The sequence below is a fragment of the Telmatherina bonti genome, assembly GCF_933228915.1.
Source record: "Telmatherina bonti genome assembly, chromosome: 22".
NCBI lineage: Eukaryota > Metazoa > Chordata > Actinopteri > Atheriniformes > Telmatherinidae > Telmatherina > Telmatherina bonti.
The window spans coordinates 29,397,933-29,423,524 of NC_136631.1; the positions used below are offsets into that span (position 1 = coordinate 29,397,933).

Consider the following 25,592-nt stretch of genomic DNA (forward strand, 5'->3'; position numbering starts at 1 on the left):
CACGCCTACTTCTCTACAGGATACGCCCACTTCTCAAATGGACACGCCTGCTTCTCTGCGGGACACACCCACGTCTCCACAGCACACGTCCGCTTCTATGCAGGACACGCCCACTTCTCCATTGGGCACGCCCAGTTCTCCACAGGACACGCCCATTTCCCCCGCTGCTCCGTCTCACCTGGACGGCGCTCACTGCTCCATCACATCATGTCAGCATCTCCAAATGTTTCCACTGCAGACCCATCAGAACGTCACTCAGCAGCTGGACATACGTCTGTCTGTCTGTTCATCTGTCCACAGGCGTCCCAGGCAACCTGCATATCCGTCACAGAGGAGTTCATCTTCTGCGGATGTTCTGACGGGACGGTCCGAGCCTTCAGTCCCATCAACCTGCACTTCCTCTGCACCTTACCCCACCCTCACTGTCTGGGAGCTGACATCGCTGCCATGGTTGACGCCAGGTAACTCCACACGCTGTCTGAGCTCATTATGGGCTGTTGCCATGGAAACCTGCAGCAGGGCTTGAGCTTCAGAACAAACTGGCCCCACCCATGAACGGTGCAAAGATACAAAGATATTTAACATACACACACACGCACGCACGCACGCACACACACACACACACAAACACACACACATCACAAAATGAGCAACAATAATTCATGGAATAAAATCAGTTGAAAAAGATGGAATAAAGACATTAGCAGGTGAATAAAATAAAAATAAGAAATCCAGCTACTGGGGAAAAATAAACTTTTTGTCTTCAGTTAATGGCTGCTGCGTGCGTGGAAACCTGATAACCGTAACCATCCGGCATTGTGACATTCAGGACGTGGACAGAATCTGGGGATCCCAGCTGCAACATCTATGTGTGAGATGGGACTGGTCCAGTACGGACTTAGTGGGCAGAGATGGGACTGGTCCAGTACGGACTTAGTGGGCAGAAATGGGACTGGTCCAGTACGGACTTAGTGGGCAGAGATGGGACTGGTCCAGTACGGACTTAGTGGGCAGAAATGGGACTGGTCCAGTACGGACTTACTGGGCAGAGATGGGACTGGTCCAGTACGGACTTACTGGGCAGAGATGGGACTGGTCCAGTACAGACTTAGTGGGCAGAAATGGGACTGGTCCAGTACGGACTTAGTGGGCAGAAATGGGACTGGTCCAGTACGGACTTAGTGGGCAGAAATGGGACTGGTCCAGTACAAACTTACTGGGCAGAGATGGGACTGGTCCAGTACAGACTTAATGGGCAGAGATGGGACTGGTCCAGTACGGACTTACTGGGCAGAGATGGGACTGGTCCAGTACGGACTTAGTGGGCAGAGATGGGACTGGTCCAGTACGGACTTACTGGGCAGAAATGGGACTGGTCCAGTACGGACTTAGTGGGCAGAAATGGGACTGGTCCAGTACGGACTTAGTGGGCAGAGATGGGACTGGTCCAGTACGGACTTACTGGGCAGAAATGGGACTGGTCCAGTACGGACTTAGTGGGCAGAGATGGGACTGGTCCAGTACGGACTTACTGGGCAGAAATGGGACTGGTCCAGTACGGACTTAGTGGGCAGAAATGGGACTGGTCCAGTACGGACTTAGTGGGCAGAGATGGGACTGGTCCAGTACGGACTTACTGGGCAGAAATGGGACTGGTCCAGTACGGACTTACTGGGCAGAAATGGGACTGGTCCAGTACGGATTTAGGGGGCAGAGATGGGACTGGTCCAGTACGGACTTAATGGGCAGAGATGGGACTGGTCCAGTACGGACTTACTGGGCAGAGATGGGACTGGTCCAGTACGGACTTACTGGGCAGAAATAGGACTGGTCCAGTACGGACTTACTGGGCAGAAATGGGACTGGTCCAGTACGGACTTACTGGGCAGAAATAGGACTGGTCCAGTACGGACTTACTGGGCAGAAATGGGACTGGTCCAGTACGGACTTACTGGGCAGAAATGGGACTGATGGCTTGTAGGAGCAGATAAACAGCAGAAACTGTCTTGGATCCTATTTCAGTCTCAAACTGGGGAACATAGTCAGTAATCCTGATGATTGCTGCCATTCTTCATAATGTGGATTTTAGGGACACGATGAAGCGTTTTGTGCAGAAGAAACCAGAAGAAGACGCTTAGAAAAGTTCAGTGTTTGGTGATAGTATCTGCAGGTTTCCACTTGTTGTGGCTGCAGTGTCTAAAAAGTCATGTTGATAAAAGATTTCTGTTTAGGAACTCATTAAAGTCATGTTGAAAGTTGTATTTCCTTTTCATTCATTCTGCTCTTCCTCCTCCTTATCCTCTTCCTCTTCAGTCATCTGTTCTCCCGGAGAGTGGACTCTCGTTACCCAGACACGGTGGCCGTGAGTTACGACCCCACCAATCACTGGCTGTCTTGCGTCTACAACGACCACAGTGTTTATGTTTGGGACGTTCGGGACCTCCGCAGAGCAGGAAAACTCTACTCCGCCCTTTACCACTCCTCCTGTGTGTGGAGCCTTGAGGTCAGTCTGTGTGGACATGGTGTGTTTTCTGATTAGTTTGTGTTTCTCCTGCCTTTAGTCTCTCTTTCACACTTTGCTGTAATGCTTGTAAAGTTTTAGGTGAAGCACTTCTGTTGTGTTGTAAATGAAATGTGACATGCAGATCAACCTGACCTGCTAAGGAGAGGCTGGAAAACTGTCGACAGATGTTGTGTTCATCTCCTCCATGTGACCGTTACCTCTGGTGATTCCGCCCTCTGCAGGTGTACTCAGACGGAAGAGGAAGAGGCGAGGTGAAACCGACTCCTGGATCCCTCCTTTCCTGCTCATCTGATAACACCATCCGACTGTGGAACATCGACGGACACAACATGCTCAACAGGAACATTCTGAGCCACGTACGGTAGCACTCACCTGCACTGGTGCATCCAACTCAAGGTCACTCCTTACACACGTCTGACTTTTGATCTGCAGGATTTACAGAAGATCATTTATGTGGACAACAACGTCAACAGCCTCCTAGACACGGAGAGCATCACTGTTGCTGCTGGGAACTCAGAGAAGACGAGCCCTTCGGTGTCAGAATGGCAGCAGATGGACCAAAACAGGGTGGGCATTAAGACCCTGAGAGTCAGTCCAGATGGAAAGCACCTGGCCTCTGGAGACCGCATGGGTGTCCTCAGGTGAGGTGTCAGCAGGAGCTTGGTTTTGACATTGATGGGAGTGTTCCAGTCTGTGTGATGTGACGATGTTTGTATCCCAGGATCCACGACCTGGACAGCATGGAGGAGATCCTCAACGTCCAGGCTCACGATTCTGAGATTCTCTCCCTGGAGTTTTCAAAACCAGATACAGGTGAGAGTCTCAAAGTTCAGAGAAAGTCTAATCATGTTCTTTCAATGTTATACATGTAAAGGTTGTTCACACACGTCAGTGTTCGTCTGAACCTGTCAGGGAATTCCAGGCTGGGAAGATTTTTCTGTTTTTCTTTCAGCACCAGCAACAGATGTGTAAAAAGTTCAATCGGGAGAACAGACACAAACATCAAGAAATAATGAATATCTTCTTGAATCTTCATTATGTTGGCTCAAACTAGACCGGGACATGAATATGTCCTGGTTTGGTGGCTTGGTTGTTAGCTCTGTGGGATCTGAAGCAGGAGTCTGTGTATGGGTCCCTAGTCAGCCAAAACACAATGAAGAGATTACATCTGCCAAAGAGATTACATCTCCCAGCTCGTCAAGGGGGATCATGAGGCGTTTGCAGGACAGCAGAGAGATCTACTCTCTACTGTGTGTCCTGGGTGTTCCCGGGTCTCGTCTTGCAGGGATGTGCCTGGAACACCTCGCCAGGGAGGCTTCTGGGAAGCATCCTAACCAGATGTCCTATCTTGCAATCTAGTTCATTCTGGTTCTTTCGGTCACGACCCACAGCTCATGACCATAGATGAGGGTAGGAACGTAGATCGACTGGTAAATCGAGAGCTTCGCCTTCTGGCTCAGCTCCTTCTTCACCACGACAGACCGGCACAGAGTCCACATTACTGCAGACGCCGCACCGATCCGTCTGTCAACTTTATGATGTACCTTTCCCTCACTCATGAACAAGTTATGAACAGAATCGGTGATAAAGGGCAGCCTTGGCGGAGTCCAACCCTCACTGAAAATGAATCCGACTTACTGCCGGCAATGTGGACCAAGCTCTGACACCTGTCGTACAGGGACCGGACCACAGGAGCCCCCGGAGGACACGGTCGAATGCCTTCTCCAAGTCCACAGAGCACATGTAGACTGGTTGGGCAAACTCCCATGCCTCCTCCAGGACCCCAAAGAGGGTATAGAGCTGGTCCACTGTTCCGCGACCAGGACGAAAACCACACTGCTCCTCCTCAATCCGAGATTCGACTATCTGGCGGACCCTCCTCTCCAGGACCCCTGAATAGACCTTACCAGGGAGACTGAGGAGTGTGATTCCCCTGTAATTGGAACACACCCTTCTAAAAAAGGGGGACCACCACCCCAGTCTGCCAATCCAGCGGCACTGCCCCCGATGTCCACGCGATGCTGCAGAGGTGTGTCAGCCAGGACAGCCCCACAGCATCCAGAGCCTTAAGGAACTCCGGGTGGATCTCATCCACCCCCGGGGCCTTGCCGCAAAGGAGGTGGGAGTTCAATTCAATTCAATTCAACTTTATTTATATAGCGTCAAATCACGGCAATGCCATCTCAAGACGCTTTACAGACAGAGGGGAAAACATAATGAAGGCCAATTCATAATAGCCTATATAAGGAAACCAACAGATTGAGTTGGAGGTCCAACTCAATCTCCCATCCTGAGCAAGCACACTGGCAACAGTGGGAAGGAAAAAACTCCCTTTTAACAGGAAGGAAACCTCCGGCAGAACCCGGCTCAGGACAGGCAGCCATCTGCCTCTGCTGTGTGGGGGGAATAGGACAGAAAGACAACAGACAACAGGAACTGCTACTCCCGGCCAGGGAGACCTGCTGAGACAGGAGACATACATGTTAATGATGCAACACTGTTATGGGGGGGGGGGGGGGGTAAAAGAAAGAGATAAAGAGAAAAAGAAAGAAGCTCAGTGTATCAGGAAATGTCCCTCAGCAGTCTAAACCTATAGCAGCATAACTAAGGGATGCTAACCATCCCTAGTTATAGGACTTATCAAAAAGATAAGTCTTCAGCCTAGTCTTAAAGGTGGGGAGGGTGTCTGCTTCCCTAACACTAACTGGGAGCTTATTCCAAAAGAGAGGGGCCTGATAACCAAAGGCTCTGCCTCCTGCTCGGCTCTTTGAGACTCTAGGAACCACAAGTAAGCCTGCAGTCTGCGAACGAAGTACTCTGCTTGGAATATAAGGAACAATGAGGTCTTTGATATATAGTGGTGCCTGGTTGTGGAGGGCTTTATATGTAAGGAGAAGGATTTTAAATTCTATTCTAGATTCAACAGGCAGCCAATGAAGAGAGGCTAAAACTGGAGAAATATGATCTCTCCTGCTGGTTCTGGTCAGGACTCTGGCTGCAGAATTCTGGATCAGCTGAAGGCTTTTCAGGGCATATTTAGGACAGCCCAGTAATAGAGAGTTACAGTAATCTAGTCTTGAAGTAACAAAAGCGTGAACCAGTTTTTCTGCATCACTCTGAGACAGAATGTCCCTAATTTTGGCTATATTACGTAAAGGAAAGAAGGAAGTCAGCTCGCTCTGACGGGGGACTCAGCCAGACGTTCCCAGCAGACCCTCACAACACGTTTGGGTCTGCCAGACCTGACCGGTTTCCTCCCCCACCATCTGAGCCAAATCACCACCAGGTGGTGATCAGTTCACAGCTCCTAACCCTAACTCTCTCCTGCAGGTGATGAACCCACTGGAGATATATTATTATACATGAAGAAATTTAATGACCTCCAGCTTGTAAAAGACATCTCTCTCTGTGCTCAGGTGACAGCTGAACGTCACACAGAGGCATCAGACGGATGAACATGCGAATTAAAACAAAGTACTGAAAATGACCAAGCAAGTGTCTGTGGCTCTGTCTGTCTCAGGTCTCCAGCTATTAGCCACAGCTGGTCGGGACCGTCTGATCCACGTTCTGGATGCGGGCAAAGACTACAGGCTGGTTCAGACTCTGGATGAACACTCCTCCTCCATCACTGCTGTCAGATTCGCTGGTTGGTTCACCTGAACTCTCATTTCTGGAATCCTGCTTCAAAGATCAGCTGATAACCTTTGACCTCTCCTCCTCTTGTTTTTTCCAGCCAATGAAGGCAAGCTGCGGATGATCAGCTGTGGGGCCGATAAGAGTGTCTACTTCAGGACTGCTCAGAAGGTCAGATCAGAGTCTGATTGGCTGAATCTGATCTAGGATGGACAAAGTAGCAGGACTGCTCTCCGTCAGGTTGTAGATGATTCCTGCCGCAGCACCTGGACCTGAGGCTCAACATGATTGGTTAGAACTTGACAGCAAGCTGCTGAGCAGAGCTTGTGTTAGATCCGGAATCATCTAAAACCTGCAGGACTGCGGCCTTCAGAGACCAAACTTTTAGGAATAACAAAAAACTCCAAAAAGTAAGGAGAAATGGGTCATAAGAAAACCCAAATGATCGTAAATTACTTACCTCGACTTTCTTTAATTTATACATTTTAATTTAATGTATGAATAAGTTATTAATACGTTATTCATTCAATTATGATCATGAATGATACAGTGGTCATAGTAAGAATAATTAAAGCCGCAAGTGGCATCTATTGGTCCAAGCCTCATGCTGACCCCCACCCCCTACAGTGCAGCATGTAATGTGTCAAGGACCCAACAAACATGAATGTTGTCAATTTTGGTGGAGATTCCATGCATTTCTATGGAGATATGAGTAAACCGTGTTTCTTGGCGAGAAGGCTTTTTCCCTGGGTTTCCATGGTAATACGGTTTCTCCTATTGGAAAGATTTCAACAGTGTTTGGTCCCTAACTTGTTATAAAGCTTCCTGCTGAATTTGGAGTCCATCGCAAGAATCCCCTCAGACTAGTTTGTTCAAATATGATGTGCATACAGTAAAGAAAATTGGGGTAAAAAAGGGTAATCAACTCCAAGATGGTGGACACCATGTTGCCATGACAACGTGTATTTGATTGACATTTTTTGCTTGTCTTGGGGTGTTGCACATGTGCTGAATTAGACTTTCCTGACCCAATTCATTGGGGCATTTTTTCATGTCTAGGGGGCGCTGTAGAGCCATTTTCGCATTAAAGTGTATGCAGACCATAGAATATTGCTATTTTCTCTGGGCTGGTGGTGTGTGCCAAATTTCACAATTTTTCATGAGGGTTAAGGGGGTGAAATTAGAGCTAGTTGCGCTTAGAAAAATAAACATTTAGAAGACAATAGAGCCCGATCTAAACTTCGTATTGCTCGGACCGTAAATATATACATTTAAAAGTAAGAAGACTTTTAAAAATAAAGAAAAAAATGAGATAAAATGAAAGACTGAAACAACAATCCCAAAAATGACCATTATTCTGCTTTGATCCACCTTTAACCTCGTACTCGGCACATGCTGGACTATCATGCCTCCAGAGAAACGTTGTGGATTCAAACATCTATGCAGACATATGGAGTGGACGGCTCTATGCTGCTTTTTATTTAGTTAATTTATTTTATTTTTACTACATTATAAGATTTCTCTATATGTGTTGTATATTTCTTTGATGTGCTTTTATTCCTGCTTTCCAGTGTGGTTTTAATACTGCAAATGGCAAATAAACTGAGCTGAACTGTATTACCCCCCCCATCTGGCCAGAAGACAGGTAAACGGCAGCATGGGGGAGTTGGTCATTTTCCTCTTCAATGGTCCCAAGCAGAGCAAGTGAAACTAAACCAGTACAGGTCCAGAATATATGTCCTCAGGGTTGTCCCACACTGCTAAAATAAGATTAATCTTAATAAAGAAAAACATCTAACCTAAAAAAAGGATTATAATCCAATGCAACAGTCTGCCAGACATTTACACCTGAAATAAGAAAACATCTCAAGACTTCTGACAAGTGGGAAGAATCTTAAAACAGGCAGTAGTTCCACTGGATTTATTAACTGCTTTTAATACTTTTTTCTTAATAAAAAAAAAAAAAAAAAAAGCATTTACACTTAATGAAATCAATAATAATGATAACCATAAAATATATGATTGTAAAATCATCTTGTGTTTTAGTTTTTCTTGTTTTCAGATCTTTTCTCTCAAAGGGAGACAAACACTGAAGGAAGCATTGACAGGACAGTTTGGACAATTTTACATATTATAGGGCCTGAAATGAATGTTTCACCTTGTTGTAAGATATTTCTTACTTGGTGGATCCTCTGGGAAGTGTGGAAGCTGACTGATGAAAACGTCTTAAATTTCCTATGAATCTAATCAAGTGATGCTGATGTTGATGACCTGCTTCTTTTTGCCATTTGTGGAATGAGGGACTTGGACTTTGGGTGGGAGCAGATGCTTGTGTTGTATATGGCCGAGAAGGCAGAAAGCAGAACCCAGCCCCGCTGACTGCATGTCTGCCGGCTGGGGTTGAAGGTGGACCTGTCAGGAGAGAGAGGGAGGAAAGAGTGTATTGAGGTTTTACTGGAAAACATCCTGAACCAAAAAAAAGTAAATGCAGGACGAAACAAATTAATACCAAATTAAACTATCTGATCCTCTTCATGTCCCAGGTTGGCCAGGGTTTGGAGTTCACTCGGACACACCATGTCGTCAGGAAGACGACATTGTATGACATGGATGTTGAACCCAGTAGGAAGTATGCAGCAGTGGGTTGTCAAGACCGCAAGATCAGGTAACTGACCAATGACCGAGCTGGACCTCTGTTCTGGGCCCCGATTCAGACAGCAGGTTAGGAAACTCTGGTGTAACTTACACTGAGCTCAACAATTTTCTGGTTCCAGATTAGCTGCTGTGAATTGGTTCCATCAACTCTGAGCATCTTTATCCAGAGTTAGGAGCCACAACAAAAAGCCATCATAAATGGCGCTCTGATACATGGAGTCACCATAGCATCTATTGACGAAAGCTACCAGTTATTTTAACCACCCCTTGCACCTGTATCCTTAAAGTGCAGGAAGGATAAAAAGATGTGTTTCATAAAGAAGGAAATGTGGAAGATATGATGTTTTCCTTCAGGCTTTTCGCCACAGTGAATCATCCCCTTCCTGACGCAACCTTCTGTGTTCATCCACTTGAGACTGACCTACTTGTGTGGACATAGGGTGTTGATTCAAACCGGTGACCTTCAGCTCACAGAACAACCGGCTCTACCATCTGAACCACTGACACTCCTACCACACCAGCCGATACACAAAAAGTGATTTAAACCCCCAGCAACCCCCTCCCTGCAGATTTTAGGTAATAGACATCCAATAAAGGTATGAAGAACTGGTCAGCACTTGGCTCAGACATGATCCATGCCTACTTCATGCTCATTACATGTGCGCTTAGCCACTAGGCCTTTGCGGCATAAATGAACCAGCTGCTGAGGGATGGGACCCAATCTGAATGGCTGACCAATGGACAAACAAGTAATACTGAAAGATCAGAATCAATGTATTGTCACTGAGCTAGCGTCCCATCCAACTATCACCCGATAACCTGCCTCTCCACAATACAAGTTGGGTAGATGAGTGGACACATAGATCTATTGCAAAACCAGAGACAAACCTGTGCACCGCCTGGATTATTAACCAGAAAGCCTACAGCTCAATGTTACACACATGGATCCTGGAATGTCTGAAGCTGTACAAGATCAATGGCAACATAAGGACCTTTGTTCCAAACTCAATGAGGCTGTGGCAGACCACCCTGGAGGCCAACTTCAAGCCAATCGCACGTCTCTATCAATGTGCCATTTATCAAGGAGATGTCCTGTCCCCGCTGCTGTTCTGTATAGGTCTGAACCCCCTCAGCCAGGTAATCAACAAGACTGGTTATGGATACTGACTCAGGAATGGGGCCACCATCAGCCACCTCCTGTACATGGATGACATCAAGCTGTATGCTAACAGTGAGCAGGACATCGACTCACTGATCCACACCACCAGGATCTACAGCAGGGACATCGGAATGTCATTCGGACTGGAGAAATGTGGGCGGATGATAACAAAGAGAGGTAAGGTAATCCATACGGAGGGCATTGCACTCCCAGAGGGCAGGATAACAGATGTGGAGGAAAGCTACAAGTACCTGGGCATACCACAGGCGAATGGCAACCATGAAGAAGCCACAAGGAAAGCTGCCACTGCTACATACCTGTAACGAGTGAAGCAAGTACTGAGAAGTCAGCTCAATGGCAAGAACAAGATCTGGACAATTAACAGCTATGCCCTGCCAGTGATCAGATACCCTGCTGGGATAATAAGCTGGCCAAAGGAGGAAGCTCAGGCCACCAATGTTAATACATGGGAACTGCTCACCATGCATGGAGGGTTCCACCACAGGTCAAGTGTCCATAGGTTATACTTCGTGATCTTTCTTAAAACAGCGGTGTCCAGCCTCTATCCTTGAGAGCCACAATCCTGCAGGTTTTCAATGTAACCCTGTTTTAACACACCTGACTCATATTAAGGTGCAAAACTTCATAGATGTTGGACCCATTTAATTTGAGACAGATGTGTTAAAAAAATTGGCTTTCAATGACTGACTTTTGACACCCCTATTATTAGGAAAGGTCTCATTACAAAAGAAATGTTAAGTCTCACAGCTCAAAGCATAAATTTTCATGCAACATTATTTAATATCAATGGTGTGTCGTGTTGGAAATGTACAGCTGGAGTGTCGGAGTGGATGCAAAATTCTGCCATTTGATAAGAAATCGTTCATTTCTGTAAAATCCTCCCATAATAAATAATTTTGCATTGCTGTGGTCTGACAGCTCTTTTAGAGGTTCAACAGAACCCGCTTCTGGAACCGGCTCCTGGTTCAGTTTTGATATTAGACATGAACTCTAGTAAAGGCTCTGCCTCCTGACCAATCAGATCTCTTGGAAAAGGTTGTTCCTACAAAAAGTTTGGATTTTTTTCCACTTGGCTCCAAGTGAGTCTCAATATTCATATCCATCCCACAGTTATCAGATTTTTTTTTATCTGATCTGAGTTTTAAAATCCAGTTCATTAATGTAGAAGCAGTTTAAAGTAAAACTGTTCTGAGATATTTAACAGGAAATTCTACACGTTCAGTTCAATCCAGTTCGTCGCAATTTAATTTCTAATGTGGTTTCATAGCCTTCATTAGGAGCAGAAGCAGGAAAAAAAACTAGTCGTTTACATGATGGTTCACTACTGAAGGGGATGGTGATGATGAAGATAACATTGTTCAACTCCTTGTTGTCTGTCCTGCAGGATCTTTAACGTCAGTAATGGGAAACAGAAGAAGGTGTATAAAGGCTCTCAGGGTGAGGATGGGACCATTATTAAGGTAGGTCCGTCTCTGGTTGCCATGACCACATATGAGTAAAATATAAAGTAACCGTTTTGCCTCCTCAGGTGCAGATCGACCCATCGGGACTCTACATCGCCACGTCCTGTTCAGACAAGAACATCAGTATATTTGACTTTGGCTCTGGAGAGTGTGTGGCCACCATGTTTGGACACTCAGGTGTGTGTGTGTGTGTGTGTCTGTGTGTGTGTGTGTGTGTGTGTGTGTGTGTGTGTGTGTGTGTGTGTATTGAATACAGGCAGCTGGAAGCTGAAATGTGTGTATGTTTCAGAGATTGTGACAGGGCTGAAGTTCAGCAGCGACTGCAAACACCTGATCACCGTCTCAGGAGACAGGTATGTCTCCCTCAAACCTATCGACACTCATCTTCACCTGTCCACACCTATCCACACCTGTCCTTACCTGTTTTTCTGTCCATACCTGTTCCCACCTGTCCACAACTGTTCCCACCTGTCCTCACCTGTTTTTCTGTCCACACCTATCCACACCGGTCCTTACCTGTTTTTCTGGCCAAACCTGTTCCCACCTGTCCTCACCTGTTTTTCTGTCCACACCTATCCACACCGGTCCTTACCTGTTTTTCTGGCCAAACCTGTTCACTTCTGTCCACTCCTGTTTTTCTGTCCACACCTGTTTTTCCTGTCCTCACCTGTTTTTCTGTCCTTACCTGTTTTTCTGTCCATACCTGTTCCCACCTGTCCACAACTGTTCCCACCTTTCCACACCTGTTCTTCTGTCCACACCTATCCACACCGGTCCTTACCTGTTTTTCTGGCCAAACCTGTTCACTTCTGTCCACTCCTGTTTTTCTGTCCTCACCTGTTTTTCTGTCCTTACCTGTTTTTTTTTGTCCACACCTGTTTTTCTGTCCTCATGTGTTCCCACCTGTCCTCACCTGTTTTTCTGTCCACACCTGTTTTTCTGTCCTCACCTGTTCCCACCTGTCCACACCTGTTTTTCTGTCCAGTCCTGTTCACACTTGTCCACACCTGTTCTTCTGTCCTCACCTGTCCTCACCTGTTTTTCTGTCCACACCTGTTCACACTTGTCCACACCTGTTTTTCTGTCCTCACCTGTTCTCACCTGTCCACACCTATTTTTCTGTCCACACCTTTTCCCACCTGTCCTCACCAGTTTTCCTGCCCAGTTAATCTTTCTGCACACCTGTCCATCATCAGAGCAGCAACATTCATCTGGATCTGATCGAGGAATCTAACCGATCACACCTACGTATGTCCGATTGAAATCAGAAGAATCGTTTATTGTTTAGTTTGTTATAAACTACAACTCAGCAGAGCTGAAGAGAAAAAATTAACCAAAAGAAGAAGTAACAATGAGAACTACAATGTCAACAGTAAAGAATAAGTTGAATTTATTTGAAAAAATCTGTAAAATAATAGATAATAAAATTAATATACATTAACACCTAAAACTGTTGACAGACAAAAGTTGGTAGTTTAACTTCTCTCAGAAGGGTTGCAGATGTAGAAGGGAAGAGATCAGTATGATACTGACAAGCTCTGATCCACCTCTGTAGGTAAAACTTCCTTTTCTGAGTGAAGCAAATGACATGGAATCTGTGGTGGACTGTTATTCTGTCAGAAAAAGGTGGAATGCTTCCTCAGTGAATACTAAGGAGGGGCCAAAGCAGGCTGCCAACCCATATTTAATTAGAGTTTCATGACAGTGGTGTGAAAATTCATCATCTTCAAACGGTCCGAGTCTCTGTAGAAAGCAGTCTCATCATAAACGTCTTTGTAAGTTATCAGTCTACATGTTCAGGGACTTGTATGACCTGGTCAGTTTGACTCTTACCAATCACCATCTGTGTGTGCAGCTGCATTTTTGTGTGGCGTCTGAGTCCAGAGATTACCATCAGGATGACGCAACGGCTGGCTGACCTCCGACCCCCCAGCACCACTATCAACTCCCAACATGATCATCCTCCGAGAGTCAGGAGGGCGAGGTTAAAGATTCTTCACAAACAAGTTACAGAAAAGGCTCTGGCTTTTTTTCTTTAAAAGTTTAAAGTTGACAAATATCTGAAAATATGAATAAAGTTTGTAAAATTTGTTAAATAAAAACATGTAAACAAAGAAGTTTAAAAGAGATGCTTGTGTCATCAGCAAGGAGACAGCGACCGGCCTGTCATCTGACACTGATGTGGAGGAGGAGGAGGAGGAGGAGGAGGAGGAGGAGGAAGAGGAGAACGAGCTTGACTGCTCTCATATGATCAACATGAAAAGACTGGAGGAAGGAACAGGTTTGTTACCATGGTTACTAATGATGCTACTGATGCTGTCGCTATGCATTTACGTCAGCTACAACAACAAGGATTCTGAGTAAAATGTAAATTAAAAAAAAATCTAATCAACTTATATTTTATTCCCAGTAGAACATAAACATATCAGATGTTTGTTCATTGAACAACAATAGAACAGGTGTTCAGAATTTTTTTATTGATCAGCTGATCAGTTGGTTCAGAAAGTGATTAAAAGTTTATTATCTGTTCATCACTGGTGGAGACAACTTTATGAAAGCAGGTGAAGGGAAGAGTCTGCGGTTTGAAGTGAATAAAACATGTTGTTTCTTCGCAGGACTGTCGGAGGAAGCATGCATCAGGAAGGTCAGAGAACCTTTTCAGCTCATTCTCTCTTCGGTTCCAGATTATTTTCCAAACCCAGACATAAATGTTGGCATGAGTTTCTGAGGCATCTTTTTAGATCAGCTGTGAGACTTGTGATCCTCTTGTGGTGTTTGAGAACACCTGTAGGCTGGAGTTGTCCTTAATTATTTCTTTGTGACCTCTCAGGAGGCCTCAGGGAGTCACCTCCCCCGCCGTCAATGGTCCAGGAGGACAGCGAGTGCTGATAGTGACCTGACGGTGAAGTCCATGCTGGATCTCAGATTGCTGGGCTCGTACTGCCCCAGTCAGGAGGAGCTACAGAAGGTGAAGATGCCAGCAGATACTGGAGATGAAAACATATGAGGTCAGCTGTAGCATTAGTCACACTTTGGTAACACCCCCCACCTCCACATCCAGGTGAAGACAAACCCCCACAATGAGGACACCTATAGCCTGAGGAGGAAGAGTCAGGGGGTGGAGATGGGCTTTCAGAGGACCAGTGAAGAGCTGCAGAGTACCATCAGCCTGCAGGTCACCTCAGGATTGGTAAGGAGGGAAAGCAAGCACCCACATCCAAGTTGTCCATCTTTTTATCAAAGTTGGACGACTCAGGGTAAAGACCTGCGAGTCTACCTGCGCGAGTCCTCCAAGCAAAGGCACGACCATCCATCCGTCCATCCATCCGTCTATCCATCCATCGGTCCATCCATCCATCCATCCATCTTCTGCTGCTTATTCAGGGTCAGGTCGCGGGGGCAGCAGCCTAAGCAGGGAAGCCCAGACTTCCCTCTCCCCAGCCACATTTGCCAACTCTGCGGGGGGGATCCCGAGGCGTTCCCAGGCCAGCCGAGAGATATAATCCCTCCAGCGTGTCCTGGGTCTTCCCCGGGGTCTCCTCCCAGAGGGACGTGCCTGGAACACCTCACCAGGGAGGTCCAGGAGGCATCCTGACCAGATGCCCGAGCCACCTCAACTGGTTCCTCTCGATGCGGAGGAGCAGCGGCTCTACTCTGATCTCCCCCAGGATGACCGAGCTCCTCACCCTATCTCTAAGGGAGAGCCCGGCCACCCTGCGGAGGAAACTCATTTCAGCCGCCTGTATACGAGATCTTGTTCTTTCGGTCACGACCCACAGCTCATGACCATAGGTGAGGGTAGGAACGTAGATCGACTGGTAAATCGAGAGCTTCGCCTTCTGGCTCAGCTTCTTCTTCACCACGACAGACCAGCGCAGAGTCCGCATTACTGCAGACACCGCACTGATCCATCTGTCGATCTCGCGCTCCATCCTTCCCTCAATCATGAACAAGACCCCAAAATATTTAAACTCCTCCACGTGAGGCAGGACCTGACTCCCGACCCGGAGTCATCCTTCCCTCACTCGGACCACGTCATCTGCAAAAAGCAGAGACCCAATCCTGAGGCCACCAAGCCGGATCCCCTCAACACCTCAGCTGCATCTAGAAATTCTGTCCATATAAGTTATGAACAGAATCAGTGATAAAGGGCAGCCTTGGCGGAGTCCAACCCTCACCGGAAACGAATCCGACTTTCTACCGGCAATGCGGAAGACGTGGATCGGAAGACGTGTTGGTAGGATTGAGGAGGTCTTCGAAGTATTCTTTCCACCGACCCACAACGTCCCGAATTGAGGCCAGCAGCTCCCCATCTCCACTGTACACAGTGTTGATGGAGCACTGCTTCCCCCTCCTGAGCCGCAGGATGGTGGACCAGAATCGCCTCGAAGCCGTCCGGAAGTCTTTCTCCATGGCCTCGCCGAACTCCTCCCATGCCCGAGTTTTTGCCTTGGCGACAGCCGAAGCCGCATGCCGCTTAGCCTGTCGGTACCCATCAGCTGCCTCCAGAGTCCCACAGGCCAAGAAGGCCCGATAGGACTACTTCAGCCCGATAGGACTCCTTCAGCTTGACGGCATCCCTCACTGCTGGTGTCCACCAACGAGTCCTGGGTCCCCGCCCCTTGCTGCCGCCCAGCTCACACTGCACCCGACCCCTACGGCTCCTCCCGCAGATGGTGAGCCCACGGGAGGTGGGGCCCATGTAACCCTTTCGGGCTGAGCCCAACCGGGCCCCACGGGAAAAGGCCCGGCCTTTATATACCAAACCACAGTCAAGCAATGACATCTAGATTGATGATTTTCACAGATGATTACAGATTAACTAAATGAAAACTTAAACGTATGGGTGAAGGCTTTGTACAACAAAGACAGACCCAATACAACATCTGGAGAACGTTGCACATTATGAGACAGCTTAGATGCATAGAAAGCTTTCGGCTCTGTGAGGTGGGCATTTTTATATGAAGTACTTTAAAAATTCAGGTTTTACACAACTGACACAATAACAGCATTATATAGGAAACCAATGGCCCAAATTAAAATCAATGGAGATTTAACCAATCCATTTATTCTAGAAAGAGTAACAAGACAAGGGTGCTGTGTGTCACCACGCTCTTTACCTACAACACAACCTACACAGACACTCCCAAAACTGATGACTGTTTGAAGAATTTAGTTCTATCTCAGGCTACAAAATTAATGTTGACAAAACTCAGGTTTTAATGTTTAACTATGAACCTCCTCATATAATCAAGTCTATGTACAATTGGAAGTGGAATGGCCAGTCTATTAAATATCTAGGTGTCTTATTACCTAGGGACTTATCAAACGTTCATCACATTAATTATGGCCCATTAAGCTCAAAGTTAGTCTGTTATGCACAGATGGAATATTATTCGAGATTTAAGGCTAAGCTCCTGGATAGAGTCAATAAGGATGAATGTTCTTCCACGGATGCTGTACCTTTTTCAATGCCTACCAGTGAAAATACCACAGAAACAGTTCTTGGAATGGGATAGATTAACAGTGAGGTACTTGTGGCAATGAAATTTTTTTTGACTGTAGGTCGATAACAAGGCAGAGACCGCCTCGAGGCCAGACTTTATCCTGCTGTCCAATCAGAGCCAAGATAAAGAGACCCCAGTGCTGTTTCCTGACAGATGTGAGGATGGAGGAAGTCTGGCTGGAAGGTATCACCGTTTGCTGATGGAGAACATTAAACACTGAAAAACCTTGAGTAATTACTAAACAAGGCCTATCAAAAGAAGATGAAAACATAATTTTTCATGTCATAAATTTGAAGTTTTGATTTTATTTATCCATTATATGCTTACTGACAGACTACAGGAAAGATGAAGATTAAATCCACATTTTAAACAAAGCAACAGGTTAAGATGTGATATGATTCAACCTTTCTGACCCATCCACCTGCTTTCAGTGAGTTCCAGGTGATAGAGGCGTGTTACAGTGCTGCAGGTGGACCACAGGACAAACCCAGTCCAGACAGTGGCTGCTCTCTGGGATTCAACTCCACTCTGTGCAGTCCACAGAGACCTGCAGGGAATGGTGAGACAGGAGAAGATCCTAATCCACCCACACACAGTTAATCTGATTTAACATTCTGTCTATCCATCAGACTCAGAACCTACAGAAAGAACCCTAAGTGTAGATGGAAACTCTTCAGACCTGGAAATGGATGAGGAGGAAGAAGAGGAAGCACAAAGACATATTGAAATGACGATTCCTCAGGTTGTACCTCAGAATCCAGACCAGGAGGCTTTCCTGAAGGAGCATTTTGTTGCACTGGCTGACCCATCTGTCTCAGGTAGAGAACACAGTAACACAAACATACAGTAACATTACCACCAAAATGACATAACAACCAGTCACATGACCAGTAGCAGCTCTGGTAACGCAACCAGTCACATGACCAGAAGCAGGTCTGGTAACGCAACCAGTCACATGACCAGAAGCAGGTCTGGTAACGCAACCAGTCACACGACCAGTAGCAGGTCTGGTAACGCAACCAGTCACACGACCAGTAGCAGGTCTGGTAACACAACCAGTCACATGACCAGTAGGCCAGTAGGATGTCCAGGTGTTTCCTGATGAGTCATGTGACTTGTTTGTTTACAGGAAGTCCCAGCAGAACCCCTCACAGCTCCAGTGAAAGCATCACCTCCAGGTTCTTTTCTCAGAACTCAGCTGGAAGGTGAGACACAGCTCGAGATTGGTTATTGATTATTGATCTTTAGACCATCAGGCTGACATCAGACTCAAATCTTTTGGTCCCGGTCTGATCCCGGTCTGAGCCTGGAGAGTCGTTCAGGTATGTCTCCTTGCCTTAGAGACACACATCAGGGTTTACTGGATGTTCTGTTTACTCCTCAGCCGGACTGTGGTTCCTCCCACAAAGTGGACCCCGGCTGGATCGGAGGGGAGGTCCCGGCCTCTGGTCTCTGAGGTCCGACCGCTGATGAACAGGAAGGAGATCAGGCCACAAGACAGGAGGCTGTGGAACCAGAACCAGCCCTCCTCGCTTCATGACCTACCACAGACTCAGAAATGTGAGGACCAGTCCCAGACTGGGATTAGACAGGACCAGTCCCAGCTTCTTCACGATCAGAACCGGCTCCAGCAGCGGGCGGAGGAGGCCTCCTTGGCCCAACAGAAGAAAAACGCCCAGACTGCGGTGGAACCCAGGAGGAACCTGGGTTTGACAGTCTGGGCAGGTTCTTCACAGCTGAACTCTGGACTCCAAAAGGCCCGGTCAGTCCAGAACTTACTGACCGACCCAGGTACCACCCGACCCGTTGCTCAGACTTCCTGTAAGGTTCTGAGAACTCATGATAATAAAACACTTCCTTTCTCTCACACAGGACCCCCTTCTGACTCCCATCCATCAGGAGGTGTCCCTCCTCAACATCCCACCACCCCCCCCGCCCCCTCCAGGGGCCCCCCATTCCCCGCCCCCTCCCCTCAGACACCGGTCTCCCCTCGGCCCCTTCAGCAGGATGCTGCAGCTGGAAGCAGGAAGTCTTCATCACGCTCCTACATGAACCCCACCGCCAGCTCCAAGGCCAAGATCTCCCGCTCCGTCTCCATGGGTGACGGCCTCAACATCCCAGAATCCTCTGAGGATCCTGCATCACCGTTGTCAGCGACAACCTCTTCCTCTCACTTCAGAGAGGCTCCGCCCCTTCTTGATGCTGGGGAGCTCTCCAGGCCCCCCCATGCTGTCCCTGTTGTCCTCGTATCGTCCTCTTTGTCTTTATCGGTGGGTAACCATGGTAACCGGCTGGCTCCTCCATCTCGCAGTCTCCAGGCTCGTGTGTCTGGCAAGCCCCTTCCTGACAAGCCCTCCCTGGACTCCTTCTCTCCTCCTTCCAAGTTTGGTACCTCATCTTCATGGCGGTCCCATGCGGTCTCCCCCCTGACCGCCACACGGCAGGACGACCAACCTCTCATTCCTGTATGTGGAAACGCAGAGCACTCGGACAACCCAGGTTTGGACCGTCATCCTCTTCCTCCTCCTGTTCTTCTCCTTCATCCTGTCACCTCTCCGGCGCCACCCTCCTCTTCCTCCCTCTCTGCAGTGGTGAGATGTGTTGCTCCTAGTTTCCACTGCTCCACCTTTTCCTGCTGCCTCCATTACATCACACAGCGTTCTGTCCCACAGTCCTGATCCGGTTCCTGGACCCAGTAGTCTTAACAGCGTCCTTCGACATGCGGGTAACATCTGAGACTACGTTGAGGATTCTACCTTCAGCGTAGTCTTCAGGAACACTTCTCCAGACCATTAAGCCCGTTCCACGTTCTTCTTTGGATGTTTCTGCGTTTTGGTTCTTCTGTGTCCACATGACTCCACAAGGTTTCAGTCATGTTCAGGTCCAGGTTCCGGGAGGTTCCGTCAGACCCGTCCAGGTTCCGGGAGGTTCCGTCAGACCCGTTCAGGTCCAGGTTCCGGGAGGTTTTGTCAGACCCGTTCAGGTCCAGGTTCCGGGAGGTTTTGTCAGACCCGTCCAGGTCCAGGTTCCGGGAGGTTTTGTCAGACCCGTTCAGGTCCAGGTTCCGGGAGGTTCCGTCAGACCCGTTCAGGTCCAGGTTCCGGGAGGTTTTGTCAGACCCGTTCAGGTCCAGGTTCCGGGAGGTTTTGTCAGACCCGTCCAGGTCCAGGTTCCGGGAGGTTTTGTCAGACCCGTTCAGGTCCAGGTTCCGGGAGGTTTTGTCAGACCCGTTCAGGTCCAGGTTCCGGGAGGTTTTGTCAGACCCGTTCAGGTCCAGGTTCCGGGAGGTTTTGTCAGACCCGTCCAGGTCCAGGTTCTGGGAGGTTTTGTCAGACCCGTCCAGGTCCAGGTTCCGGGAGGTTTTGTCAGACCCGTTCAGGTCCAGGTTCCGGGAGGTTTTGTCAGACCCGTTCAGGTCCAGGTTCCGGGAGGTTTTGTCAGACCCGTCCAGGTTCCGGGAGGTTCCGTCAGACCCGTTCAGGTCCAGGTTCCGGGAGGTTTTGTCAGACCCGTTCAGGTCCAGGTTCCGGGAGGTTTTGTCAGACCCGTTCAGGTCCAGGTTCCGGGAGGTTTTGTCAGACCCGTCCAGGTCCAGGTTCCGGGAGGTTTTGTCAGACCCGTTCAGGTCCAGGTTCCGGGAGGTTTTGTCAGACCCGTCCAGGTCCAGGTTCTGGGAGGTTTTGTCAGACCCGTCCAGGTCCAGGTTCCGGGAGGTTTTGTCAGACCCGTTCAGGTCCAGGTTCCGGGAGGTTTTGTCAGACCCGTTCAGGTCCAGGTTCCGGGAGGTTTTGTCAGACCCGTCCAGGTCCAGGTTCCGGGAGGTTTTGTCAGACCCGTTCAGGTCCAGGTTCCGGGAGGTTTTGTCAGACCCGTCCAGGTCCAGGTTCCGGGAGGTTTTGTCAGACCCGTCCAGGTCCAGGTTCTGGGAGGTTTTGTCAGACCCGTCCAGGTCCAGGTTCCGGGAGGTTCTGTTACATGCAGAACGTTACATGATGAGAAACGGAGACTGAAAACATAATTTTTCGGCCGTTTGAAAACATGTCACCAACGAAAGCAGCGTTAACAGAACAAAATGGCGGCTTTGTGTAAAACCAGTGAAATGGAGACGGACGGAGGTCGAAAGGGAGGAATACTTTGCCTGAGGTGTGTAAAGATGTTGTGTAAATGTAGCTGCTGTTGTGGAGGTGCAGATCACCATCCAGAAGTTCAGCATGGTCCTCCCAGCCACCTCCTGTACTGGTGCATGGAGAACACGGAAGTTCCTGTCACTTTGTGTTCACAGCTTTGTTGAGGTTTTTCATTGGGCCAATATAAAAAAAAAGATTTGAGTTTGGACTCAACATGTACAGAATATCAGTGTTTCCATATACTGAGCTGTGTGGGTCTGGGTGTAGGTGTGCACGTGACCAGTGTCCGGGTTTCTGGATCAGGACTGTGGACCATATTTGAGCTTTGCGAGCTGCGATCCTTCCATGTTGTCCTTGTTGAAGTGCAGGAGCTTGTTCTCTCTGCAGATCCGCCGGTCAGCTTGGAGGCGTGCAGGACTCTGGCCAGCGAGCTGCAGAGCTGCTTTAAGAGGGCGACACACCTTTACAGGCAGGTAAGTCGTAGCTTCTCATGCAGCTTTTCATGAGAAAAATCAAGTAAGATCATTGGACCATTAAATATAGATTGAAAAAGAAAAACCTGAAAAACACGACGTCATTATGACAATAATACAGTATAAACTACTGATCCGTCATGTGATGTAGTTTTATCTCAGCTTTTTACTTCATTCCTGAAGTTTTTCCTGGGTTTACACCCAGATGTCTGTAGTGGAGCCTGGAAAGTTCTTCAGTTTTCTGACATGTGGTTCAGCGTGGTCGTGCTGGACCGGTTCTCCTGTTCCACCATCAGGATGTGGTCCAGCATGATGGAACCTGCGAGGTCTTCCCTGAAAGAGACGTTGTCTGGATGGGAGCAGATGTTTCAGCATTGATGGAGCTTCCCAGATGTGGAAGCTGCCCACGCCATCGGCACTAATGCAACCCCATCCCATCAGAGATGCAGGCTGATAACAAGCTGGATGCTCCCTCTCCTCTTTAGTCTGCAGGACACGCCATCCATGCTGTCCACAAACTATTCCACATCTTCATCCAGGTTTCCACTCAGAACATTTTAAATGAGCTTTGGTCCAGAGAAGACGGCGTGTTTCTGGATCCTCTTCACATATGATGGAGCTTTAACCTGCATGTGTGGATTTCAACCTGAACTGTGAATCACGTTTGCTTTTATTGCAGAGGATTACCAGCATACAGAGATTCCTCCTGATTCTCTAAATCTTTTGATGATATCTACTTCAGATCTTCAGTCGTCATCATTTTACTTAGAATGTTTTTCTAAAATTGTTTCACAACTTTTAGATCCAGTTTGTCTCAGACTGGTGAAGCTCTGTCCATCGTTCCATCTGAGAGACTCTGCCTCTCTGAAATGCTCCTTTTATAGCCGCTCATCTGTTAACCCAAGATGTCAAATGTTTCTCCAGTCTGTAGACCTGTAGACCTGATCTGTAGACCTGTAGACCTGATCTGTAGACCCGTAGTCCTGATCTGTAGACCTGTAGACCTGATCTGTAGACCTGTAGACCTGATCTGTAGACCTGTAGACCTGATCTGTAGACCTGCAGACCTGATCTGTAGACCTGATCTGTAGACCTGTAGACCTGATCTGTAGACCTGTAGACCTGATCTGTAGACCTGCAGACCTGATCTGTAGACCTGATCTGTAGACCTGCAGACCTGATCTGTAGACCTGTAGACCTGATCTGTAGACCTGCAGACCTGATCTGTAGACCTGATCTGTAGACCTGTAGACCTGATCTGTAGACCTGCAGACCTGATCTGTAGACCTGTAGACCTGATCTGCAGACCGGTAGACCTGACCTGCAGACCTGATCTGCAGACCTGATCTGTAGACCTGTAGTCCTGATCTGTAGACCTGATCTGTAGACCTGCAGACCTGATCTGTAGACCGGATCTGTAGACCTGTAGACCTGATCTGTAGACCCGTAGTCCTGATCTGTAGACCTGTAGACCTGATCTGTAGACCTGATCTGTGGACCTGCAGACCTGATCTGTAGACCGGATCTGTAGACCTGTAGACCTGATCTGTAGACCCGTAGTCCTGATCTGTAGACCTGTAGACCTGATCTGTAGACCCGTAGTCCTGATCTGTAGACCTGTAGACCTGATCTGTAGACCTGATCTGTAGACCTGCAGACCTGATCTGTAGGTCCTCGTTGTACTGACATTTCACATAAAGAATCAACATTTTCTGGATTCACATTGTTCATAATGTAAAGTTAACTCCTCCTCCTCCTCCTCCTCCTCCTTCTTCTCCTCCTCCAGGTGAGCGGCTCCCCCATGAATGACTCCACCCCCCACCAGTGTCAGATGACTCTCGTCCTATCAGAGGCCTTTCAGGCCATGAGGGCGGAGCTGGAGTCTCTGCCGCTCAGAGCACCGAGCATGCTGGGAGTGGAGAGCGGTCTGAAAGGAGTAGGGGAGGAGAAGACCGCGGCTTTGTTGGAGGAGTACTCTCTGCTCCTCCTGCAGGCTGTCCACAGGAGGATCAACAACACCTCCTGAGCTGGGAGAACTGGGAGCGTCCTCCTCCTCACCTGCAGGGTTGCGGGAGTAAATGGAGGAGTTCAGCTTCTTCTCCTTTTTCCCTGTTAAAGTCCTCCTCCTCCTCCGAGAGGCTCTGATGTCCCTCCTCGCTGTCGGACACGGAGCAGTCTTTTATGAGACAAGCAGCTTTTCTAAGAGCCGTTTCTGATGCTTCCCTGCGAGCTTCCTCCATCGCACGGCGGCCGGACGAGCCCCTGGACTCCGGAGCTGCTCGCTGACGATCTGAGAAGTTCTCTGACATGTTTTCAACCTGTTTCTTTCCCTTTAAATGGAGGCAGTCTGATAAATCCACCCTGTGGGGGCAGTCTGGCTTTTATACTGGTCTCTGCTGCTCATCCCACATAAAAACTATTTAAAGAGAGATAAACTGTTTTCACAGCTTCAGATTTAATGTTACTAAACAGGGATTTCCTGCCGAGTTTATTTCAGTTTTCTGGGTCTGAAAGGTTGTGTGTGGTAGCTGTTCATCTTCAGCAACATGACATGTCTTCCCTAACTTAATGTTCATTCCTTCATGTGATGTAAATATCCTTCCACTCAGCATGACTTTCATTTCTGAGGTGGTTTTCTATTTATTGTGTTGAGCTGTTACACTACTGAACCCTTCACAACTCGGCTTGTTTACAGAGTCTGCATGAAGTCTTACTTTGGACCGGTTTGATAACCTTTCTTGGAGATGTTTTGGTGAATTTTTGCCTAAAAACTTTGATAAAAAAGTTCCTGTTTTTTTCGTCACATTGAATAAAAGGTTCAGATTTCTGATCACATGACTGGTAGCTGCTGAAACATTTACTGATTCTTTTTTTATTATTTATTTTTTAAGTTAAAGATCGAACACTATTGATCTGTGAACATAAACAGATCCCTGAACAGAACCAAAGTGGGTGGACGGAACCAGTCGGAGCAGAACATCACTGGAAGGTTGTGTTTTTATTGACTCAAACATCACATTTCTGACACATTTCTGGTCGTCTGAGGATTAGATGTGACCTCGGGGCGATCCGGTCACAGCAGGAAGAGCAGGAACCCGGAGAAGACGCTGAAGTTCCGGGAGTCGTCGTAGAGCCGGTAGCTGGCAGGCAGACGGAGGGAGACCTGGTCTCCCTGCTCCAGCTGCAGGGTCACGGTGCTGGATGTGGTGGCGTATCCGCCGTGGTCGTTCAGGTCCAGGCTGAAGATGATTGGCTGGTTGTTTCTGTACAGGTACAGACCCATGTAACCCTTCAGGTAGTCTGCAGCCATGAAGCTGAAGAAGTAAAGTCCTCGGACAGGAGCCGTGAAAACACCTGAGGGAAGCACACCGTTGTTTTACTGTTTGCTCATTTTCAGAGGCAGAGACTTCACAACAAACAGATATAACAACGTACCGGCTATGAAAGGAGTCCAGTTCCCTCATTTACCAACCCAACCTACCCTCAGACCTCACGGTGACTTTTATTGCTTAACCTGTCTGTCCAGCATCATGGCAGCAGAATGCCATGCTGCCCCCGACAAATGGGCTTTCCCAGCAGCTCTTTCTGCGTATAAGGTCCTAGCCAGAGGGACCTTCATACTTTCATATGAAAGACTAGTTTCATACTTCTGTTAAATTAGTCTTCTACTGAGTGTACTGTTAAGTGTTGGAACTGACTGTAGGAGCGGAGGCAAAAGAAAAGAGCGGAAACAGAGGAGAAAACAACAGCCTTCAATCTAAGCAGGAAAAACCAGACAAAACCTCGGCTTCACCTGTAATCCACCTGCAACAAAAACAAAGCAGACAATCATCAGGAGCAACCATGAAACTGGTTACGCTTTATAATAATGGTACAAATTATATGCGTAGGTAATGTGTAACTCACGATGAACTAATACATTCTTTAATGGAAACTTTGTCATGAATTCTTGTTGCTCATCATGAAGTAATGATGATATAAATGTTGATTCATCTACATTTACTTGACTCCTAATTGATAATCAATTAAT

The 25,592-nt window shown here is 47.7% G+C and overlaps 1 protein-coding gene across 1 annotated transcript in view; it reads left to right on the forward strand.

Moving 5' to 3' along the window:
• mapkbp1 (mitogen-activated protein kinase binding protein 1) overlaps positions 1–24,277 on the forward strand; it is a 55,811-nt gene extending 31,534 nt beyond the window's left edge. Inside the window, exons 8-31 of the mRNA XM_079261670.1 lie at positions 301–461; positions 2,314–2,503; positions 2,746–2,880; positions 2,957–3,165; positions 3,246–3,337; positions 6,045–6,170; positions 6,258–6,328; positions 8,701–8,822; positions 11,377–11,452; positions 11,521–11,632; positions 11,745–11,808; positions 13,311–13,439; positions 13,600–13,736; positions 14,071–14,099; positions 14,286–14,423; positions 14,517–14,645; positions 17,021–17,145; positions 17,394–17,521; positions 17,592–17,780; positions 18,092–18,167; positions 18,347–18,753; positions 18,835–19,461; positions 21,477–21,562; positions 23,349–24,277. Of these exons, the coding sequence (XP_079117796.1) occupies positions 301–461; positions 2,314–2,503; positions 2,746–2,880; positions 2,957–3,165; positions 3,246–3,337; positions 6,045–6,170; positions 6,258–6,328; positions 8,701–8,822; positions 11,377–11,452; positions 11,521–11,632; positions 11,745–11,808; positions 13,311–13,439; positions 13,600–13,736; positions 14,071–14,099; positions 14,286–14,423; positions 14,517–14,645; positions 17,021–17,145; positions 17,394–17,521; positions 17,592–17,780; positions 18,092–18,167; positions 18,347–18,753; positions 18,835–19,461; positions 21,477–21,562; positions 23,349–23,588 (3,798 nt within the window). The 3' untranslated portion in view covers positions 23,589–24,277. The remainder of the gene's footprint in view (positions 1–300; positions 462–2,313; positions 2,504–2,745; positions 2,881–2,956; positions 3,166–3,245; positions 3,338–6,044; positions 6,171–6,257; positions 6,329–8,700; positions 8,823–11,376; positions 11,453–11,520; positions 11,633–11,744; positions 11,809–13,310; positions 13,440–13,599; positions 13,737–14,070; positions 14,100–14,285; positions 14,424–14,516; positions 14,646–17,020; positions 17,146–17,393; positions 17,522–17,591; positions 17,781–18,091; positions 18,168–18,346; positions 18,754–18,834; positions 19,462–21,476; positions 21,563–23,348) is intronic.
• The last annotated feature ends 1,315 nt before the right edge of the window (positions 24,278–25,592 follow it).